Raw genomic sequence first — 20,082 nt, forward strand, 5'->3', positions numbered from 1 at the left:
TATGTCCACACTAAACCATGTCACCCAAAGCTCTGTCCAATCTGTACTTGAACACTCCCAGGGATGGAGCATTTACCACTTTTCTGAGCAACCTGTGCCAGTGCCTCAGCACCCTCACAGGGAAGAACTTCTTCCTTATATCCAATCTAAACTTCCTCTGTTTCAGTTTGAACCTGTTACCCCTTGTTCTACCACTGCAGTCCCTAATGAAGAGTTCCTCTCCATCCTTGTAGCCTCCTTCACATACTGGAAGGCTGCTATGAGGTCTCCACGCAGCCTTCTCTTCTCCAGGCTGAACAGCCCCAACTTTCTCAGCCTATCTTCATGCAGGAGGTGCTCCAGCCCCTGATCATCCTCGTGGCCTCCTCTGGACTTGTTCCAACAGTTCCATGTCCTTTCTTTCCTGCTTTTTCTTGATTACACATTTATGTAACAGATTTGATTTATCTTCTATACAAAATCTTATAAATGCCCTACATTTCCCACAGAAATAAGTAATTGTGAAGAACCACACCCCCTAAATAAAGAATGCTGCACAGGAGCATGGTTCATTGTTAAGGTATTTTTACTGCAAAGAAACATTTCTCTCAGAGTACTTTCCAAAGTATCTTATGGTGCTACAAAGGGGTTTTATCTGTGTATCAGCAATGGCAAAATAAGTCAGTTCTTCATTCTCAAGTCACTTAAATCAGTCTTCTCAGACAGACACTCAAACAGGAGCTCAACTGAGATGCTCTGAAATGTCCAGTGTTGAAAATGGTACCTTATTCGGATGCTGGGATGGAAGAATCAACCTGTCTTAGGACCTGAAGTGTATTTGTACTTTATTTAAAGCCAGGCTCCTTTATAGGTTCAGCTCATGGTAACACTTGGTGTTCCCTTGATACAGATTTTCAGTCTGAATCTTGATACAGATCATTCAAACAAAATCTAGGTGGAATAGTCAAGTGAGAGTTACCCTCTACACAGATTGCAAAACCGAACAGTGAAGCAGATGGCTGCTGAAAATGGTCTTCCACCTTGGAAGGTCTTGGTGTGCCTCTCACATTATCTGGTATGGGATGGGTTCATGCAGCTTACGCTTCAAAAGAAATCCCCCCACTGTGAGAACAGCAGCAGCCAGCACCACAATAGTCACAGCCAGAGGAACGTGAGAGCTGGCAGCAGTCACTGCGTCCCGAGACTCCCCTTTCACCTTGATGTCAGATGCCAGCTCTGTGCATAAAAAGGGAAAGAAAGAGGTTTACATTTGTTTTCCTGACCTGGTTAATCTCAAAGGTAGTTAGGCAAAGAGAGCTTGAACCAAAATGTTGCAATCTGGATTTTGCCAGATTACCAGAAACCAAGTTGGTTTATTGTACATTGTGTCATCAATGATTCTGTGCCCATGCCAAACAAGTAAAGATTACGGCAAAAAGTTAAAGAGCAACTAAGTTTGTAATGATTATACTCTAAGACCATAAGCTGCTGCTTTCTTATAGTAGAACCAGCAGCTACAGGACAGTGGGAAACACGATTTGCAAGGGGACCTATGGATTGGTTGCTAATAAATGTGACATGCCAGTCAGGCACAGGCAGCTTTGAAAAAGTAATATAATCCTGCAGGGAGATGAGTTGCATCTCATCCCTCTTCCCACAGAACTGAATAAATTGCCATTTGACATGTGCAGAATAAATAATGGATCTAAACTGTGAGAGAAAGGAAACAGTTGTAAACTTTACAGAGCAATTGTATTTAAAAAGTAATAAAAAATTCCACGGAAGAATTAGAGCAGAGTGGTGGATAAACCAGCAAAGGCATATTTGAGAGCTGAATTTCATGTCTGACACACAAACATACAGTAATACACAGAGTCTTACGTTATCTAAGTTATTTAAACTTACCCGCATTCCTGTTCTCAGCATGAGCTTCCCGAAGCTGGACAGGTCCAATAACAACACTCATTTTTTCATGGGAAGAGCCTGCATCCCTCTTGAATCTATTAACACAACCTTGATAGCAGCGGGAAGAGTAGTCATAGGCCCTGCACACCACCAGCTCACACTGCAGGTAAACTGATTGGTATCGATTAACAAATGAAAAAGCATTAAAGGCAAACCGAGCAACACTGCTGTATGGTGAATAGTAAGAAGAGTAGGTAGGATCCTTGACACACCTAGGAAGACATAAAATGAACAGATTAGCTATTGTGAATAAAATCAATATTACACTATCTCTGTGCAGTATTTCTGTGCTTAAATATAAAAATAGAAGGTGAAAGTGTAAGAGAACTCAAAATGATAGAGAGAAAAAGTGGTTTTAGCAACAAGAGCAATTAAGACAAAAGCGTACGAGTGGCAGTGATTTCTACCACAGTATGCATGTGATAGAGGGGTTTCATAGCTCAACAAATTTTATGTAAACAAGAATAGCTGAAAAATAGCTGAACCAAGAATAGCTGAAAAATGACTAGTGGTTCTGCTGGTTTCTGTGTTTCAGGTGAGGACCTGGGTTGCATTTGCAAACAGGATTACTCACTGCAAGGAGGCCCCTGCAGCTTGTTGCAGAAAGAGAAAGGGCCCCTTTCTATAATAGAAGGACAAAAATTATACCAATATACATTTTATTCTGGAAAATAAGCATGCTCTTCAGTCCTTCAGTGTATGTAGAGTACCTCGCTTGAGGAATCTGGACTCCTCACCGAGGTCTCCAGATGTTTCACAGGGCAAGCTGCTTGGTTAACTTTCCTGCCAACGAGTTTCACTTCCTGACAATTTCTAACCTTAGAAGTTACCTAACCTGGATCCTGGTCATTCTGGTTTAATTTTAAAAGATCACCATAATTCATCCACAATTGTTACCCCAGGATATTTCAAAGTTGTCTTCATTTATATTCACGCTCATTTCCCTAATAAACACACCAAGAGTTTTAAGTCCTCTCATTCTTAATTTCTTTTATACTGCAGTGGTATCCCAACACACTTGATCTTTATAATGTCAGTGACTTAGTGTTCAAGGCTAGGTTGGATGGGGCTTGGAGCAACCTGGTCCAGTGGAAGGTGTCCCTGCCTGTAGCAGGGTTTGGAACTGGACGAGCTTTAACCTCCCATCCAACCCAAACCATTCTAGGGTTCTATGAAATACGTTTGCTTTTTGCACGGTTCCATGTCACCACTCCCTGGTGAACGTCCAGCTCACAAAGGTAGGCAGTCCTTCTGTGTCCCACTTACTGATATGTGTTTTTATAGTTAAAATAAAAAGAAAACCCAACAAGAGGACAAAACCGTCCTAAGATTCTTATCAAGTGTAAAAGGGAAGACATTCACTCAACAGGCAGGAGGCACTGTGTCCTTTCATTAGCTTGTCATAAGCCTGATTTACAGCTTAGCAGTAGGATACCACACTGCTAAGGTTACTGATGTGAACACCTTCCTGGGAGACAGAGAAATTTCAATCTCACCAAGCACAGAAGACAAATAAGCTAAAATGAGTTTTTCATTCCTGGAACAAAATGGAACACTGAGAGCCACACCTTTATGCTTTTAGTTCCTTGTCGGTTTTGCGTCCTTTACAAGAATCCACAACTTTTCCATTTCAAATCAGAAGGCACAAATTAAGCAAAATGTTTTAGGTTTCTAGAGTAGCAAAGGAAGGCTAAATAATTTCTCTTCTCTTTGAACGGACTGTTTTGCACTCTAATTATGATGCTGTGAAATCTTAATTCTTGTGTATGGAAACATAGAACCATTGGCATCCCAACAATTCATGTATCAATTTCAGAAACAAATTCAGGCCCCAGTTTCTATGCTGCCTCCTTGAGTGTGCTCAGTGCTTGACTGCAACTTCTGAATGGCATTTTTTTGTTATATTTTCTTCAGGCTTTCCCAAAAGGTCTTTCTTAGAAGTATGTTTGTATTGAGAATTGCAACCAACATACACTGGCCCTCAGTCACCTCTTTCATAAATGAATCTCTTTCAGAACTATGCCTGCAAATACTTAAGTCATTCTAGAAAGTCCTTACCCACTTCTGATCAATTCATAAGCCAGTGTTCTAAAGTTGTTAGGATCAGGTGATGCCACACATGTGTCCACAAACACCACCAGATTTGGGTCAGAGCTGTGAAGGGAAGCTTGAAGGAACAAGTTCTGATTCAGGTCAACGTAGTATGGGAAGTCATGCACTGGCCACAAGAAAGATGAGGAATTGTAGAATGTCAGGTTCATGCTGTATCTGCCATACTGGGACAGACTTTCATTGACATTAATGATGTCATTGGCAATGTACATCGCTTGTACCCAGGTGTTCCGGAGCATTTTGCAGTTGACACTCAAGTAAAGGTCGCTTTGCCTCTTGATGATGTAACCGAAAGCAGGCACTCTTATCACATTGGAGTAGGTGATCGTTTCATTGTTGCCCTGTTCAAAACATTAAACGAGTACAAAATCATTGCATGTAGTCATGTTCACAGTGTGTACTGTGAAGTTCTGCATTGTACCAGGTCCTAATATTAGTCAGAACTTGTCATACTCAGAAACCCCAAGCAACATGGGTGGGTTTGTTCACTTAACTATCAACTATACTTTGTTCTCTACACCATCACTCTGAAACAGATACAGGGACTGCCTAAGCACTGGGAAGGATAAGCAGGAATGTTTAAGAAATCTTAGCCTCCAGAAGCACATTTCTTTTCTGTGTTTTGAATGCCTGTGGGCTTCAACACCATTTGCAATCCATTACAGTTTTGCAAATGTCTATTAAATTTCCAAGCCCAAACCTGGAGAACTCTCCAAAATATGTTGACACCTACCTGTCTATGTGTACCACAGCCATTGTATGGAATGTTGAATATAACCTCAGTTGATGTAAATGTTGGTCTACAGTAAGGATCAGACAAGCTGATGTTCCACACTGAATAGCCCTGTGACTGGAGATAACGCCTGTCCACTGCTGCGCGCATGTATGTTGGAAAGCATACAAGAGCTAGAGAAGAAAATGTGAATTACAAATTATTTCAGGTACTTGACAATATTTGCATACAACCATAGAAACAGCTAGGTTGGAAAAGACCTTTATGATCATCTAGTCCAATTGTTGCCCCAGGACTGCCAAGGCCACCACCAAACCATATCACTAAGGGCCTTGTCTACACAGTTTTTGGATGGTGATTCCACCACTTCCCTGGGCAGCCTGTTCCAATGCCTGTTACAGCTTCAACAAATGCAATAGCCTGCCATTTAGCGGAGAGAATTCATAAGACAAACCACTTATTTTTGCATCTTAGACATGAATAAGCAGGAGTCTCTGACAAACTTCAGCAGACCGTCAGTTACTAACCTGACCAAAACATGTAGCTTACAATAGGCTTTTGCTGAGACCTTGAGTCTGTATCACCTGTATACACAAAAATGCTAAAAAGTGGGATTTTTTTCTGAACAAGAATCCAAAAGCTATTATAGAAGGTGTAGAGCTAAATGTACACAATGGCTTACAGAAATGCTGTGTAAGTAGGGGGATCATAGAATCATAGAAAAGTTAGGGTCAGAAAGGACCTTTAGGTCATCATGACAGTTCAGTGAGTCCATGGCGTGAAAAACAATGACATGGGGGAGAGTCTGGCCATTAGTACAGAGAGATATCTGATGACAGGCAGCAGTTCTGCTTTGAATACTTGGACTAGGAAGCCTCCAAAGATCCTTTCTAAGCAATATTTCTATGATTCCATGAAAATCTGCCCACAAAGGTAGGAAAAAAAAATATGAATAATGTTGTGATAAGAAGAAATATGATTTTAGACTGGCCATTGTAGAAAATATCTCAAGGCAATTAATTTGATGCTTAAAATGGTTTTTAAATGAAAAAAAGATTATTCTCTGATGGCTATAATTTTGAAATTCAAGTAGGAATGTCACCTATGTGCAACATTAATACTTATTTAGCAAATAAAATAGAGGTATAAAAGCTTCTAAGCAAAGAAAACATTACAAGCAGAATGGAAACTTACTGGTGTTATGGTCTGTTGGAATGGATCGATACTCAGCATGAAACCCTCTACCGGTATACCTGGAGTCACTGCGAAACCTGACAGCCATGAAGTTGGACGATGATGTGTATGTAGGACCATAATTAGAACAAATTCTTCCAAGCAGAGGAGAAGTGTTGGGTGGCCCATCATAAATCTCAATATAGTCATTCTGGCATCCACCTTGCAACCTGAGGAAGAAACATGAATGTATAATAAAATACATTTGAAACCCTCGGGTTTTAAGTGCTGACAAATAATAAACTAAATAATAAAAAATAAATAAATTAAATAATAAAAAACAACAAATAATAAACTAAAATACTTCGCTCACACGATAGCCATGCAAATTATAATCATGGGATACGTGCCTGGGAATTTGGGTTGGAACTAGGTAATTTTAGAGTCCTTCCCAACCCTATGATTCTAACTGTGGTTGCAGTAGAGGTCTGAGACTCATTTGTTCCCCAAGCAAGAAGCAGTTTACTTACTGAATATTTCTAAATGTGAGTGTAATGCGGAAATTATTCTCCACTTGTATTTGCCACAGACAGTCTGCATTATCTGGATAATTCAGAGGATAATAAGGACTCTGAAGTGTTCCGGAGGGATTAAAAAGTAAGCCACCACAAATATATTTTTTAGCTGAAAAAAAAAAAATATATATATAAATGTGATATATTTAGATTGATTTATAATAAAATGAAAATATATTCTATCTAGAATCATAGAATCATAGAATAGTTAGGGTTGGAAAGGACCTTAAGACCATCCAGTTCCAACTCCCCCTGCCATGGGCAAGGACACCTCACACTAAACCATATCACCCAAGGCCTCATCCAACCTGGCCTTGAACACTGCCAGGGATGGAGCATCCACAACCTCCCTGGGCAACCCATTCCAGTGCCTCACCACGCTAACAGGAAAGAATTTCCTCCTTATATCCAATCCAAACTTCCCCTGTTTAAGTTTGAACCCATTACCCCTTGTCCTATCACTACAGTCCCTAATGAAGAGTCCCTCCCCAGCATCCCTATAGGCCCCCTTCAGATACTGGAAGGCTGCTATGAGGTCTCCACGCAGCCTTCTCTTCTCCAGGCTGAACAGCCCCAACTTTCTCAGACTATCTTCATATGGGAGGTACGTATCTCTAGAGAGAGAACTGAAGAATGGTGCTATTCTGACTCAGGCTACAAGTGGGATGATCTCTTCAGAGATCTCTGAGTCTCTGATTCCATTTTGCATTTGGTAGGCTTAAGACATAAGTGGGTATGAAAGGAAACAAGTGGTGCTGGCCCAAATAACAAAAAAAATAGTGAAGAAAAGAAATATTTCTCCACAAAATCAATACAGTCTGAAGTCCCACCCCAGGAAAATAATCAGGCAGACACAGGGGAGATACATGTAGGATTTAAACAGCACCCCCAACGGCTTTTCCCAAAAGCATTACAACGTGTGAATGCTATGACTCCAACATAAAATCTTGCAAAAAATAAATCTCAAAAGTAATGCACCATATAAATAGAAAAGAGAATATGAACCTGGAGTCGTCACTGGTGGAGTGGGAACACTGGTAACATTAGTGCCATCTGCAGAGAAGCAAAAGAAAGAAGCAGATGAGAACACCGTGGAAGAAGGGACAAGGCCATGGTTTCTTCCAGCACTGGGGAAGATATAGCCAGCCCATCACATGGGGCATGGAGAGCCTGGTGATCTTGACAAGCTGGTCATCTACAGTGCGAGCAACAAACAACATAACAGTTGAAGATGTCACCAACAAAGAGTCAATTGCAGACCACAAGAACCCATTTTTGAAACTCTCCTGAATTTTGCAAAGAGAAAGCAATGATACCTGAGCAGACAACACCAGCATCTTCACTGTGGCCACAGTTGTGGACACCCCAGCCATTGTGGCTGCACTGGAAGAGGGAGGACTCATTCCCGGTGCAGCGCACATCGTCCAGGTAGATACTGCCCGTGCCTTGTCCAAAGTAGGCATTGGATGTTGCAGCAACAGCAAAGCCACATCCCAGCTGCCTGCACACAACCTCGGCATCCCTCAGGTCCCAGCTGTCGTCGCAGACGGTGCCCCGGCCCCCAGAGTGCCAAATCTCTACGCGCCCCTCACATTGGTGTCTACCGTTCACCAGGCTCAGGGAGGCACCTGGGAAAGGAGGAGACAGGGAAAAGGTGGGAAAAGCTCTAGGACTGCCACTCTCTGCTTGCTGAGGCTGTGTCTTTCCTTGTCTCTGCTCTCCCATGGAGAAGATCCAAGCCCAACCTCTGAGCCACTGACTGGCACTGCCAAAAGAAGTGGCCAGGAAAACCATGAGAAATGGAGACCTACCTGGAGGAACGGATGTTATGAAGCTCTCTGTGGTCGAGGTTGTGGCATCTGTAGGAGAAAAAGAGAAGGAAGCATGTGAGGATGCCATGGAGAAGGATGAAAGCCATGGATTCTTCCAGCACTGGGGATGCTAGCTAGTGTCAGCCCAGCAGATGGACAGTGCACATCTTGTGTGTCTGAGGAGCCTGGTCACCCATGAAGGAAGCAACAGAAACACAATCTCTGAAGATGTCGCCAACACAGAGTCAATTGTGGACCACAATAACCTGTATTTGAAACTCTCCTGATGAGTGCAAAGGGAAGGCAATGATACCTGAGCAGACAACACCAGCGTCTTCACTGTGGCCACAGTTGTGGACACCCCAGCCATTGTGGCTGCACTGGAAGAGGGAGGACTCATTCCCGGTGCAGCGCACATCGTCCAGGTAGATACTGCCCGTGCCTTGTCCAAAGTAGGCATTGGATGTTGCAGCAACAGCAAAGCCACATCCCAGCTGCCTGCACACAACCTCGGCATCCCTCAGGTCCCAGCTGTCATCGCAGACGGTGCCCCGGCCCCCATAGTGCCAAATCTCTACGCGCCCCTCACATTGGTGTCTACCGTTCACCAGGCTCAGGGAGGCACCTGGGAAAGGAGGAGATAGGGAAAAGGTGGGAAAAGCTCTAGGACTGCCACTCTCTGCTTGCTGAGGCTGTGCTTTTCCCTTTGTCTGCTCTCCCATGGAGAAGATCCAAGTCCAATCTCTGAACCACTGACTGGCACTGTCAAAAGAGGTGGCCAGGAAACCCATGAGAAATGGAGACCTACCTGGAGGAACGGATGTTATGAAGCTCTCTGTGGTCGAGGTTGTGGCATCTGTAGGAGAAAAAGAGAAGGAAGCATGTGAGGATGCCATGGAGAAGGATGAAAGCCATGGATTCTTCCAGCACTGGGGATGCTAGCTAGTGTCAGCCCAGCAGATGGGCAGTGCACATCTTGTGTGTCTTAGGAGCCTGGTCACCCATGGAGGAAGCAACAGAAACACAATCTCTGAAGATGTCGCCAACACAGAGTCAATTGTGGACCACAACAACCTGTATTTGAAACTCTCCTGATATTTGAAAGGAAAGCAATGATACCTGAGCAGACAACACCAGCGTCTTCACTGTGGCCACAGTTGTGGACACCCCAGCCATTGTGGCTGCACTGGAAGAGGGAGGACTCGTTCCCGGTGCAGCGCACATCGTCCAGGTAGATACTGCCCGTGCCTTGTCCAAAGTAGGCATTGGATGTTGCAGCAACAGCAAAGCCACATCCCAGCTGCCTGCACACAACCTCGGCATCCCTCAGGTCCCAGCTGTCATCGCAGACGGTGCCCCGGCCCCCAGAGTGCCAAATCTCTACGCGCCCCTCACACTGGTGTCTACCGTTCACCAGGCTCAGGGAGGCACCTGGGCATGGAGGAGATAAGGAAAAGGTGGGAAAAGCTCTAGGACTGCCACTCTCTGCTTGCTGAGGCTGTGTCTTTCCTTGTCTCTGCTCTCCCATGGAGAAGATCCAAGCCCAACCTCTGAGCCACTGACTGGCACTGTCAAAAGAAGTGGCCAGGAAAACCATGAGAAATGGAGACCTACCTGGAGGAACGGATGTTATGAAGCTCTCTGTGGTCGAGGTTGTGGCATCTGTAGGAGAAAAAGAGAAAGAAGCATGTGGGGATGCCATGGGGAAGGATGAAGTCCATGGATTCTTCCAGCACTGGGGATGCTGGTGTCAGCCCATCAGAAGGGCAGTGCATTTCATGTGTGTCTTAGGAGAGCCTGGTCACCCATGCAGGAAGCAACAGAAACAAAATCTTTGAAGATGTCGCCAACACAGAGTCAATTGTGGACCACAAAAACCCATTTTTGAAACTCTCCTGATGACTGCAAAGGGAAGACAATGGTACCTGAGCAGACAACACCAGCGTCTTCACTGTGGCCACAGTTGTGGACACCCCAGCCATTGTGGCTGCACTGGAAGAGGGAGGACTCATTCCCGGTGCAGCGCACATCGTCCAGGTAGATACTGCCCGTGCCTTGTCCAAAGTAGGCATTGGATGTTGCAGCAACAGCAAAGCCACATCCCAGCTGCCTGCACACAACCTCGGCATCCCTCAGGTCCCAGCTGTCATCGCAGACGGTGCCCCGGCCCCCATAGTGCCAAATCTCTACGCGCCCCTCACATTGGTGTCTACCGTTCACCAGGCTCAGGGAGGCACCTGGGAAAGGAGGAGACAGGGAAAAGGTGGGAAAAGCTCTAGGACTGCCACTCTCTGCTTGCTGAGGCTGTGCTTTTCCCTTTGTCTGCTCTCCCATGGAGAAGATCCAAGCCCAATCTCTGAACCACTGACTGGCACTGCCAAAAGAAGTGGCCAGGAAACCCAAGAGAAATGGAGACCTACCTGGAGGAACGGATGTTATGAAGCTCTCTGTGGTCAAGGTTGTGGCATCTGTAGGAGAAAAAGGGAAGTAAGCATGTGAGGATGCCATGGAGAAGGATGAAAGCCATGGATACTTCCAGCACTGGGGAAGCTAGTGTCAGCCCAGCAGATGGGCAGTGCACATCTTGTGTGTCTTAGGAGCCTGGTCACCCATGGAGGAAGCAACAGAAACACAATCTCTGAAGATGTCGCCAACACAGAGTCAATTGTGGACCACAACAACCTGTATTTGAAAGTGTCTTGGTATTTAAGAAAGAAAAGCAATGATACCTGAGCAGACAACACCAGCATCTTCACTGTGGCCACAGTTGTGGACACCCCAGCCATTGTGGCTGCACTGGAAGAGGGAGGACTCGCTCCCGGTGCAGCGCACATCGTCCAGGTAGATACTGCCCGTGCCTTGTCCAAAGTAGGCATTGGATGTTGCAGCAACAGCAAAGCCACATCCCAGCTGCCTGCACACAACCTCGGCATCCCTCAGGTCCCAGCTGTCATCGCAGACGGTGCCCCGGCCCCCAGAGTGCCAAATCTCTACGCGCCCCTCACATTGGTGTCTACCGTTCACCAGGCTCAGGGAGGCACCTGGGAATGGAGGAGATAGGGAAAAGGTGGGAAAAGCTCTAGGACTGCCACTCTCTGCTTGCTGAGGCTGTGTCTTTCCTTTTCTCTGCTCTCCCATGGAGAAGATCCAAGCCCAACCTCTGAGCCACTGACTGGCACTGCCAAAAGAAGTGGCCAGGAAAACCATGAGAAATGGAGACCTACCTGGAGGAACGGATGTTATGAAGCTCTCTGTGGTCGAGGTTGTGGCATCTGTAGGAGAAAAAGAGAAAGAATCATATGAGGATGCCATGGAGAAGGATGAATGCTATGGATTCTTCCAGCACATCTGGTGTCAGCACATCTTGTGTGCCAATGGATAGCTTTAGGGAGCTGGTCATCCATGGTTTGAGTAAGTAAAACCACAGCCTTTAAATATGTCTCCAAAACATTAATCCCTAGGGAAAGAAATGCTAATTTCTTGTTTACCTAGAGTCCTTGTAGGTGTAACATCCCTGGAAGCATTTAAGGTTACTTTAGACAGTGCTCTGATCTATCTCCTGTCTGAAGTCACGTTCCAATTCAAACCATTATGCAGTTTATCATTGATTCTATGAAACTATGATTCTTTGTGTAAATGTCTTGTTTTAGTGAGTGTCTAAATTTGAGAATGGAAGCAAAAAATTCATATGAGTTATGTTTTCTGTAGAGAGATGCATCTTTTAGGTTGTGTTGCATTCCACCTCAGAGCTTTGCTCTCTCCAGGTTTTCATGCTGCATGCCCATTAGCCCCAAGGGCTGTCAGACTGATGCCCTGCCTTGGTTCAAATGTTTCACAGCACCATGCTCCTACATGTGCCTCCTGCCACTGGGCATTTTCAGGTCCCTGAGCTGGAATACTCACTAGTACTGCCCCAAAATAATGCATAGACAGAAAACATGAAAAATGCAGATGCACATGAAGAATTGGCATGGTGGCCATGGCGATGATACCTGTAATTGTGAATAAGGGAAAGAAGCAAGTGAGGAATTTTTAATTTTAATAACATTGTGAAGACTACCTCTCTCAGATCTATGAATTTCACTTAACTGTTTCAGAAATGAAAATAAGAACAGTATTGAGGAACTTGCTTCTAAGGAGACTCACTTGTTCCACATGGTGACTAGTACAACAGCAGATGGAGACTCACAGCTTTGGACAAGACAGACAAAAGAGGTGTGGTGAATATTTGTTGGAAGAGGAGTTTTAGGAAAAAGATCTGTTGCATCTTTTGCTCACTGACATGCATCCTCTCATGATATAGAGGCATCCTTCCCTCTAGGACATATTAGTAACCAATTTTAAAAACTTCTTCATTAATACCATATAGAGTACAATATCTGCCTTACTATTATACTTCCCTTAAATTTTATAAAGTTAAATAAGTATTGGGTGGTTCCATGTGCATCAGCAAGGCTGAATTTTAAGTGTTTCAAAGCAAATATGCATTGCAGCTGAATAAATTATATTCCCTCTTAATTCCATACTGAAAGCCACACATGTATAGGAACAAAATATTCCAGTAGTATTTTCATGGTAGTAATTTTTTAAATTTGGTTTATACTGTGCTACAAGACACTACTGCAAACCAGAATAATATTTGTTTCATTGTACTAAATTTACTTCAACATGGATAATAGTTAATCACGATATCAATTGGGTCATATATTTCATAAGACAACATGATGCTACCTAATTTCAGTCTGGCTTGCTTCTAATCTTTGCACAAAGTTCATTATACTAGCTTGTGAATTCCGTGTATGGAACCAGTGCAGAGGCATTAGATATCCCTTTTTTAACTACCTGTTTCAGAAGAATGTTCTTTAAAGATTATAAGTGGTTTACCTGACATGGCATCCAGGAGTGCTGAATTAAGGAGGAATAACCAAAGCAAGTTCTTGGTGATGTCCATCTTGTCAAGAGCTGCCAATAAAGCAGAGCATCAGAATTTATACTCTGCACTTGTGAAAAGGTGAGGGTCCCAAGGTCAGTCTGGTTCAGGTATGTCTGATTTCTTATGCAATATTTTTATGACTGATCTTTACAGAATGATTATATAAGAATGCCAAAGTTTCAGTTTCCTGGAAAATTTGTCCTAGTGCCCATATTATAAATTATCTTAACGGTATGTGCAGGCCCAGTGTTACCTTTGGAACCAGACTAATGAATCAATGTGTTTCTTTGCCCCCACCATCCCAATTTTATTCATTTACTGCTTCTAGCTAATGACTTACTTAAGCAGATTGTAACGTATTGTAAGGTGAGAGAGCAAATCCATAGCAGGCTTTTTGATACATGCCTCACCAGAGAGCTCCAGTCTCATAAGTGTTTATATTTCTTATAGCTTCCACTTGAAATTACGGGCTGGTTTCCTTGCTGCTTGTACATGAACTGCACATCATAAGTGGGACTATGTCAGGTATCAGAAGTAAATTAACACCAGCTATTTGTAACCTACCCTAAGTGGACTTCATCATGCTTTGCTTTACCAATGTCTTCCCTTAATCTTCTTCTATGTCCCTTAGCTGAATTTGCCAAAAAGGCTTCTTTCAATCCTTTGAATCACAAAGTTTATAAAAAGGGAAAGGAGTATGGGTTGAAGTAAAATCAAAATTCCTGTTAGAACTGGTTTCCTTGTTTGGCCTATGAGAAGTCTTAATGGAGATATAGATCACTTAGGGTACAAAAGCCCATAATCCTGTCCTTCTAATCTGTTTGCTGGAGTCACTATTTTTCACATCTACTGTTTCTCCTCATCTGACGAGGAGAAATACAGGCCAGCTACAAACAGGCCAATTGTTGGTCTAATATTCTACTCATTACACTTCTTCCAGGCTGTACCTATGTTTTAATTTTGGCTATGATACAGATGGTAACCAAATCACAATAGTTGACATAACTCATGATTTCTGCTCATATATTTCAATTTTCCTCCTATAGAAAAGCATAGCTTGGGTCTAGAGACAGCGGAAATAAGGAGTCCTCTTTGTGCAAATGTTCACAGAGCTAGAATAGAGGAAGGAAAGACAAAAGGCCAGAGTCCAGAATCAGAAGCTTTCAAAACAGCCATTGAGAAGAACAAACAAACTGGAGGACAATGGTAAATACAACTGATTGTATTCATGTGTTAATAAAGAAATGTAAGCCTGAACATTGCTATTCACAGCTTGACTGTTCCTAACAAAAGCAAGAACTATACCATGTGCTCTCTGGAGCGACCACACACAGTTATTGGAAAGGGGCTACAGGATCATAATTCTGCTTCTAAATTCTTGAAAAATAAGACCATTGTACAGACCAGGTGTAAGCAGTTGGAAAGCAGTTTTGGAGAAAGAGGACTGGGGTTCCTGGTGAACAAACTGACCATGATCCAGTGGCATCCTGGTGTTGCATTCGGAGAAGTGCTGCCAGCAGGTTTAGGGAGGTGACCATCCGCCTGTACTCAGCACTGGTGAGACACACTTGGGTTGCAGGTTCCAGTTCCAGGCTCCCCAGTACAAGAGAGACATGGACATACTGAAGTATGCCTAGCCATTAAGATGATTAGGGAACTGGAGCATCTCTCATAAGAGTAGAGGCTCACAGAAGAGATGGTTCAGGGACATCTCATCAAGGTGTACAAAAACCTGATGGACTGGAGTAAAGACAGAGCCAGACTCCTCTCAGTGGTGCTTCATGGCAGGACAAGAAGCAACAAGCATGAATTGAAATACAGTAAATTCTATTTAAACATAACAAAAAAGAATGTCACCATGAGGGTGGTCATGCAGTGAATTGGTTCCCAGCAAGGTTATGATTCCTCCATTCTTCAAGATATTCAAACCCAGCTGCACACACTCGCACGCAACCTGTTTTCTCTGACCCTGCTTTGAGCAAGGAAATGGGTCATCCAGCCTTAGCTGGTCTATGACACGGTGAATAGAAAATCTATGGATGGTGTCAAGGAGATTCAAGAACAGAGGAAGACTAAATGCACTGAGGTTAAATTTATCTACAACAATTAAATCTCCTAGTGTGTATCTTTAACACAAACTTGGCTTTCAATTCTTGGCAGGCTTAACCAATTAGAGATTACTGGTGCATTTCTGACATTTACAGTAAATATTCTTTAACTTATATGAAAACACATGTCTTCAGGTTTGATAACAGGCACCTTTCATTTGCAGCTGCTAAAATGCCAGTGTCCTCTGTACAAAATATTCTCCTTTCTATTACGAATACTGACATCAGAGAAGCAGGAAGTTTGCTATAAAATACAGTGCTATAAAAACCTGCAAATAACCTGATGTATGAGGCTGTGCTTCTGATAGCATATCAACAATCCATCACAATTCTCACTTCAGTAGCAAATGGAAATTAAAGCCTCATTTCTTGACCACATATCACTGAGATAGATAAGATAATGGGATTGGTTTTGTCTTACCGTAATACACAAGTTCTGCTGTCCTCAACATAAAAAGGACATGGATCTGTTGGAACAAGTCCAGAGGAGGCCACGAGGATGATCAGGGGACTGGAGCACCTCCTGTATGAAGATCGGCTGAGAAAGTTGGGGCTGTTCAGCCTGGAGAAGAGAAGGCTGCGTGGAGACCTCATAGCAGCCTTCCAGTATCTGAAGGGGGCCTATAGGGATGCTGAGGAGGGACTCTTCATTAGGGACTGTAGTGATAGGACAAGGGGTAATGGGTTCAAACATAAACAGGGGAAGTTTAGATTGGATATGAGGAAGAAGTTCTTTCCTGTTAGGGTGGTGAGGCACTGGAATAGGTTGCCCAGGGAGGTTGTGAATGCTCCATCCCTGGCAGTGTTCAAGGCCAGGTTGGACAGAGCCTTGGGTGAGATGGTTTAGTGTGAGGTGTCCCTGCCCATACCAGTGGGGTTGGAACTTGATGATCTTAAGGTCCTTTCCTAACTATTCTATGATTCTATGATTCTATGATTCGATGTCAAGCACATGAAACTTAAAGAAGTTTCTCTAAGAAAATCAGTCTTAGTTAACTCATGATATCTTCTATCAGGTCTAAACTACCAAAGATGGAGTTTGTCGAGAGCTGTCATTTTTAGTGGCACTTAAAAATGTTGAAGAATACAGAAAGCTCTGCCATCTTCCTTCATCAATCATTCTCTTTCAGTTTACGAAAGAAAAAATTAAAAGATTTTTACTTACTATAATACTCTATGTTCTAGATCCATGAGCTGATTTTCTGCCGTGTGCTTCTTACAAGAGGGAGCTTGAACACAACCGTCTTGACATTGACCCTTTGTATCTGCCATGAATGCTTTGCAGGACTTCAGTCCTTAGATATGTTCCCATTTGTTTCATGCTGTACATGGATGGGTAATACCCATCAGTATTTCTCAGGCTTGTACTGTCCTTTGCTTTGACCCTACAACAGAAGAAAATTCAATTATAAGTCTAAGAAAGTGGCAAAAACAACGTATCAGAAATCTCAGGAAGGTTTATATACAGGTGAAATAAATCTGTGCCTAAGTCTTAATGTTTGCATAGTGTGTCTTGATTGAGTAGGGTCTCTTATCCACAAAACAATCTGGAAAAACTAAAGAAGTTTTGAATTGCAGCAACATCCCTCACCTCTGGTTGTAAGCACATTTGTATGTGAAATCTGGGTACGGCCACATTGGATAGCATAGAGTGATTCTTCTTCCCTTGTTCAGACTTAATCAGGCAGAAATATAGACTGTACACAGCTGCTTGGTGGTTTCCTTGAGGCTGGGGATTTCAAGCACCTATATAATTCTGCATATGCTTATATAGCAGCTGGTGGCCAGCCACATGGCTGACTGCCCCTATCTGGTATGTAGAGTTGAGTATGTTCTTAATCCTTTCGTAGAACTGTTTACACTTCTTATCCAATAGTATGTATATCAAAAGATGAAATCTTTACAAACTGATACTTACAAATTTATCTGAATATATGTTCAGGTCATGCACTACCAACTCCAGTGGCAGACCACACCATTTGATTTGGTTATGCCTAAACCAGCAGCTCAGTATTGCTTCTTTTACTGTCCCTAGCAATTAGCTCCTTATTTTAGTAGTGACCCATTTTATTCTATTTTCACCTCTTACACAGCTTTACTGTATTTGCTTTCTCATTGCCCACTCCCCTATTTGATTTAGTCTTCTGTAGATCTCTGGTCTGCTCATCTCTTTTTTCTGGGTACTGCTTCTGTCTTCCACTATGTGGCAGCTACATCTTTTCCTACTGATTTATATCTGATCCTCAAGCCCTGCTTTTACCTTCCAGCCTGTTTTTATTTATACTCCTCAATTCTAACCATCCTTAAGACTTTGAAGCATTTCTAGTTTAGTGATTTTTAGTCTTCAAGTAATGCCAGTTTCCTTTCTAAGCTTTACTGAGATATCAGATATATATCAGATGTGGGGTTAGAACTAGACGATCTTTACAGTCCCTTCCAACCCAAACCATTCTGTGATTCCATGTAGGAGAGCCTAAGGCAGCTAGCTATTGACAGAGAAGGTGTCAATCAAGATGACAGCTTGGTACCAAGACTTTCAACTCTTCTCAGTATTACCATCTGTTCACCTTCATGCCCTGACCTTGCCTTTAAATGAGAAGGACCAGCAGGAAGGAAATAGTGCTGCTAGTTGCCAAAGGGATTGAATTGCATACGAAAAGTCATCACTTCACATGCAGAAATACCTAGATAGCTGAAAAGAAACATGTGGTCAAAACAGAGAGAGTCCATCAGAGGGTTGTACTGCAGGTGTGTGCTGTGTGATTTACACAGAGACCACGTAGGGAAGTAATACACTTTTCTTTCCATGTGAAAGACTATTTCAATATAAGACACAGATATCACTCATTTAGCAGTTTCATGCATTTCCTTCTCAGCACCAGCCACTTATAAAGTGTTGCTCAACTTTTACTCTACTTTATAGCTGGTACAAACTGATAAATATCAAAGACCTTCTACAGAAAGCTAAAAGTGACCTGCACACACCACTTCATCTAAATGCTTTTAACTCTTCCAGCTCCTTTCAAGAATGTGTTTCCATGTCTAGTTCTAGCTAAGCCTCTGTATTTTCCCCTTTTGTTCTCACAACTTGACAATAGCCTATTTCTGAAAACTTTTAATGACCTTGCGAACTTTAAGAAGTATTTAGAAGTAATTCTATGGCCACAATATGATACCTTTGTAAAGGAAGTTCATAGAATCACAGAATAGTTAGGGTTGGAAAGGAAAGGGATGGTTGGAAAGAAACCATCAAGTTTCAACCCCCCTGCCATGGGCAGGGACACCTCACACTAAACCATCTCATCCAAGGCTCTGTCCACCCTGGCCTGGAACACTGCTAGGGATGGAGCATTCACAACCTCCCTGGGCAACCCATGCCAGTGCCTCACCACCCTCACAGTAAAGAATTTCTTCCTTATATCCAATCTAAACTTCCCCTGTTTACATTTGAACCCATTACCCCTTGTCCTATCACTACAGTCCCTAATGAAGAGTCCATTCCCAGCATCCCTATAGGCCTCCTTCAGATACTGGAAGGCTGCTATGAGGTCTCCACGCAGCCTTCTCTTCTCCAGGCTGAACAGCCCCAACTTTCTCAGCCTGTCTTCATACAGGAGGTGCTCCAGTCCCCTGATCATCCTCGTGGCCTCCTCTGGGCTTGTTCCAACAGATCCATGTCTTTTTATGTTGAGGACACCAGAACTGCACACAATGCTCCAAGTGAGGTGTCATGAGAGCAACTTCTGTTCATCCTATATACCTGCCAGAATTTGTAACCATTCAGAAAATTACCTAAAAGCTGTTTTTCTCCTGATTAAACAGAGAAATATAAAGAAAAAGCTGACTTAAGCTACGATACACTTTATTTACTTGGAATGTTATTGACTTAAAAAGAAGGTTTTATATGTATGGTGTTCAAGGAAATTCCAAAGCTAACAGTATAAGAATTCCTTTTTGAGATGTAACTTAAACACATTTAAATTATTTAATGCTTTTAATCCTAAAGAAGACAACTGAACTAAAGGCCTTGATTCCCAAACAAACATAAGTCTGCAGTGCTAGCCAGTGCTGGTTTTCATGATTTCCCTACTGATACCATGCAAGGTGTTCCCAAAGATTCCTGAACTGGTAGCCTGGACAGCAGATGTCTACACTGTGCTGCTCAGCTCTGTGTCTTTTTCAGGAACTTTATCTTCTTTCAGAGCTTAAAAACCAGACAAATCAAAGGGTTATAATGGAAAAGTCAGGATTACTGCTTTTAGCTTTTCTCTGCTCAAGGCCCAAAACATCTTTAACTTTACTACAAAGGTCATGGGTCCCAAGTCTAATAGCAGTGCAACATGACCTTGTTTTCTGAGCTGTATGTTCCATTTTGTCTGAATCACAAATATAGCAAGATAGGATGCAAACTGCAGTGTGTGCCGTTTCTTTTTACTTTATTTTCCCCACCTAACTGGGCAGATAATTTCTGCCAGTGTGCTCTTTGCACTATGAAAGGTGCCCTAGATGTGATAATCTGATGCAACAGGAGCATGGTGTTTGCTAAATGGGTGATCGGCAATGACAAATATGAATGCACCTCACCTGTTCCTCCTCCCACTAGGCATTATCAAACAATTATCAAAGACAGGGAAAAGGAGTTAGTGGATTTTGCCACACTAGATTAAGTCGATTTCACACCTATATCGCTATA

General features: G+C 42.9%; 1 protein-coding gene across 1 annotated transcript; it reads right to left on the bottom strand.

Annotated features, from left to right (window-relative positions):
- Window positions 1–547: 547 nt before the first annotated feature.
- DMBT1 (deleted in malignant brain tumors 1) lies at window positions 548–13,299 on the bottom strand. Its single transcript, XM_061364249.1, has 14 exons — window positions 13,233–13,299; window positions 11,573–11,620; window positions 11,078–11,389; window positions 10,266–10,675; window positions 9,468–9,831; window positions 8,662–9,063; window positions 7,854–8,219; window positions 7,543–7,590; window positions 6,493–6,646; window positions 5,984–6,192; window positions 4,790–4,962; window positions 4,003–4,397; window positions 1,885–2,156; window positions 548–1,215 (listed from the first exon to the last, which is right to left on the bottom strand). The coding sequence occupies exons 1-14, from the start codon at window positions 13,297–13,299 to the stop codon at window positions 1,043–1,045; spliced, it is 3,393 nt and encodes a 1,130-aa protein (XP_061220233.1). The 3' UTR covers window positions 548–1,042.
- Window positions 13,300–20,082: the final 6,783 nt, after the last annotated feature.

Source organism: Neopsephotus bourkii, unplaced genomic scaffold, assembly GCF_033783945.1.
Source record: "Neopsephotus bourkii isolate Nb327-2 ecotype Australia unplaced genomic scaffold, CSIRO-AGI_Nbou_v1 NB_1189, whole genome shotgun sequence".
NCBI classification, from domain to species: Eukaryota; Metazoa; Chordata; class Aves; order Psittaciformes; family Psittacidae; genus Neopsephotus; species Neopsephotus bourkii.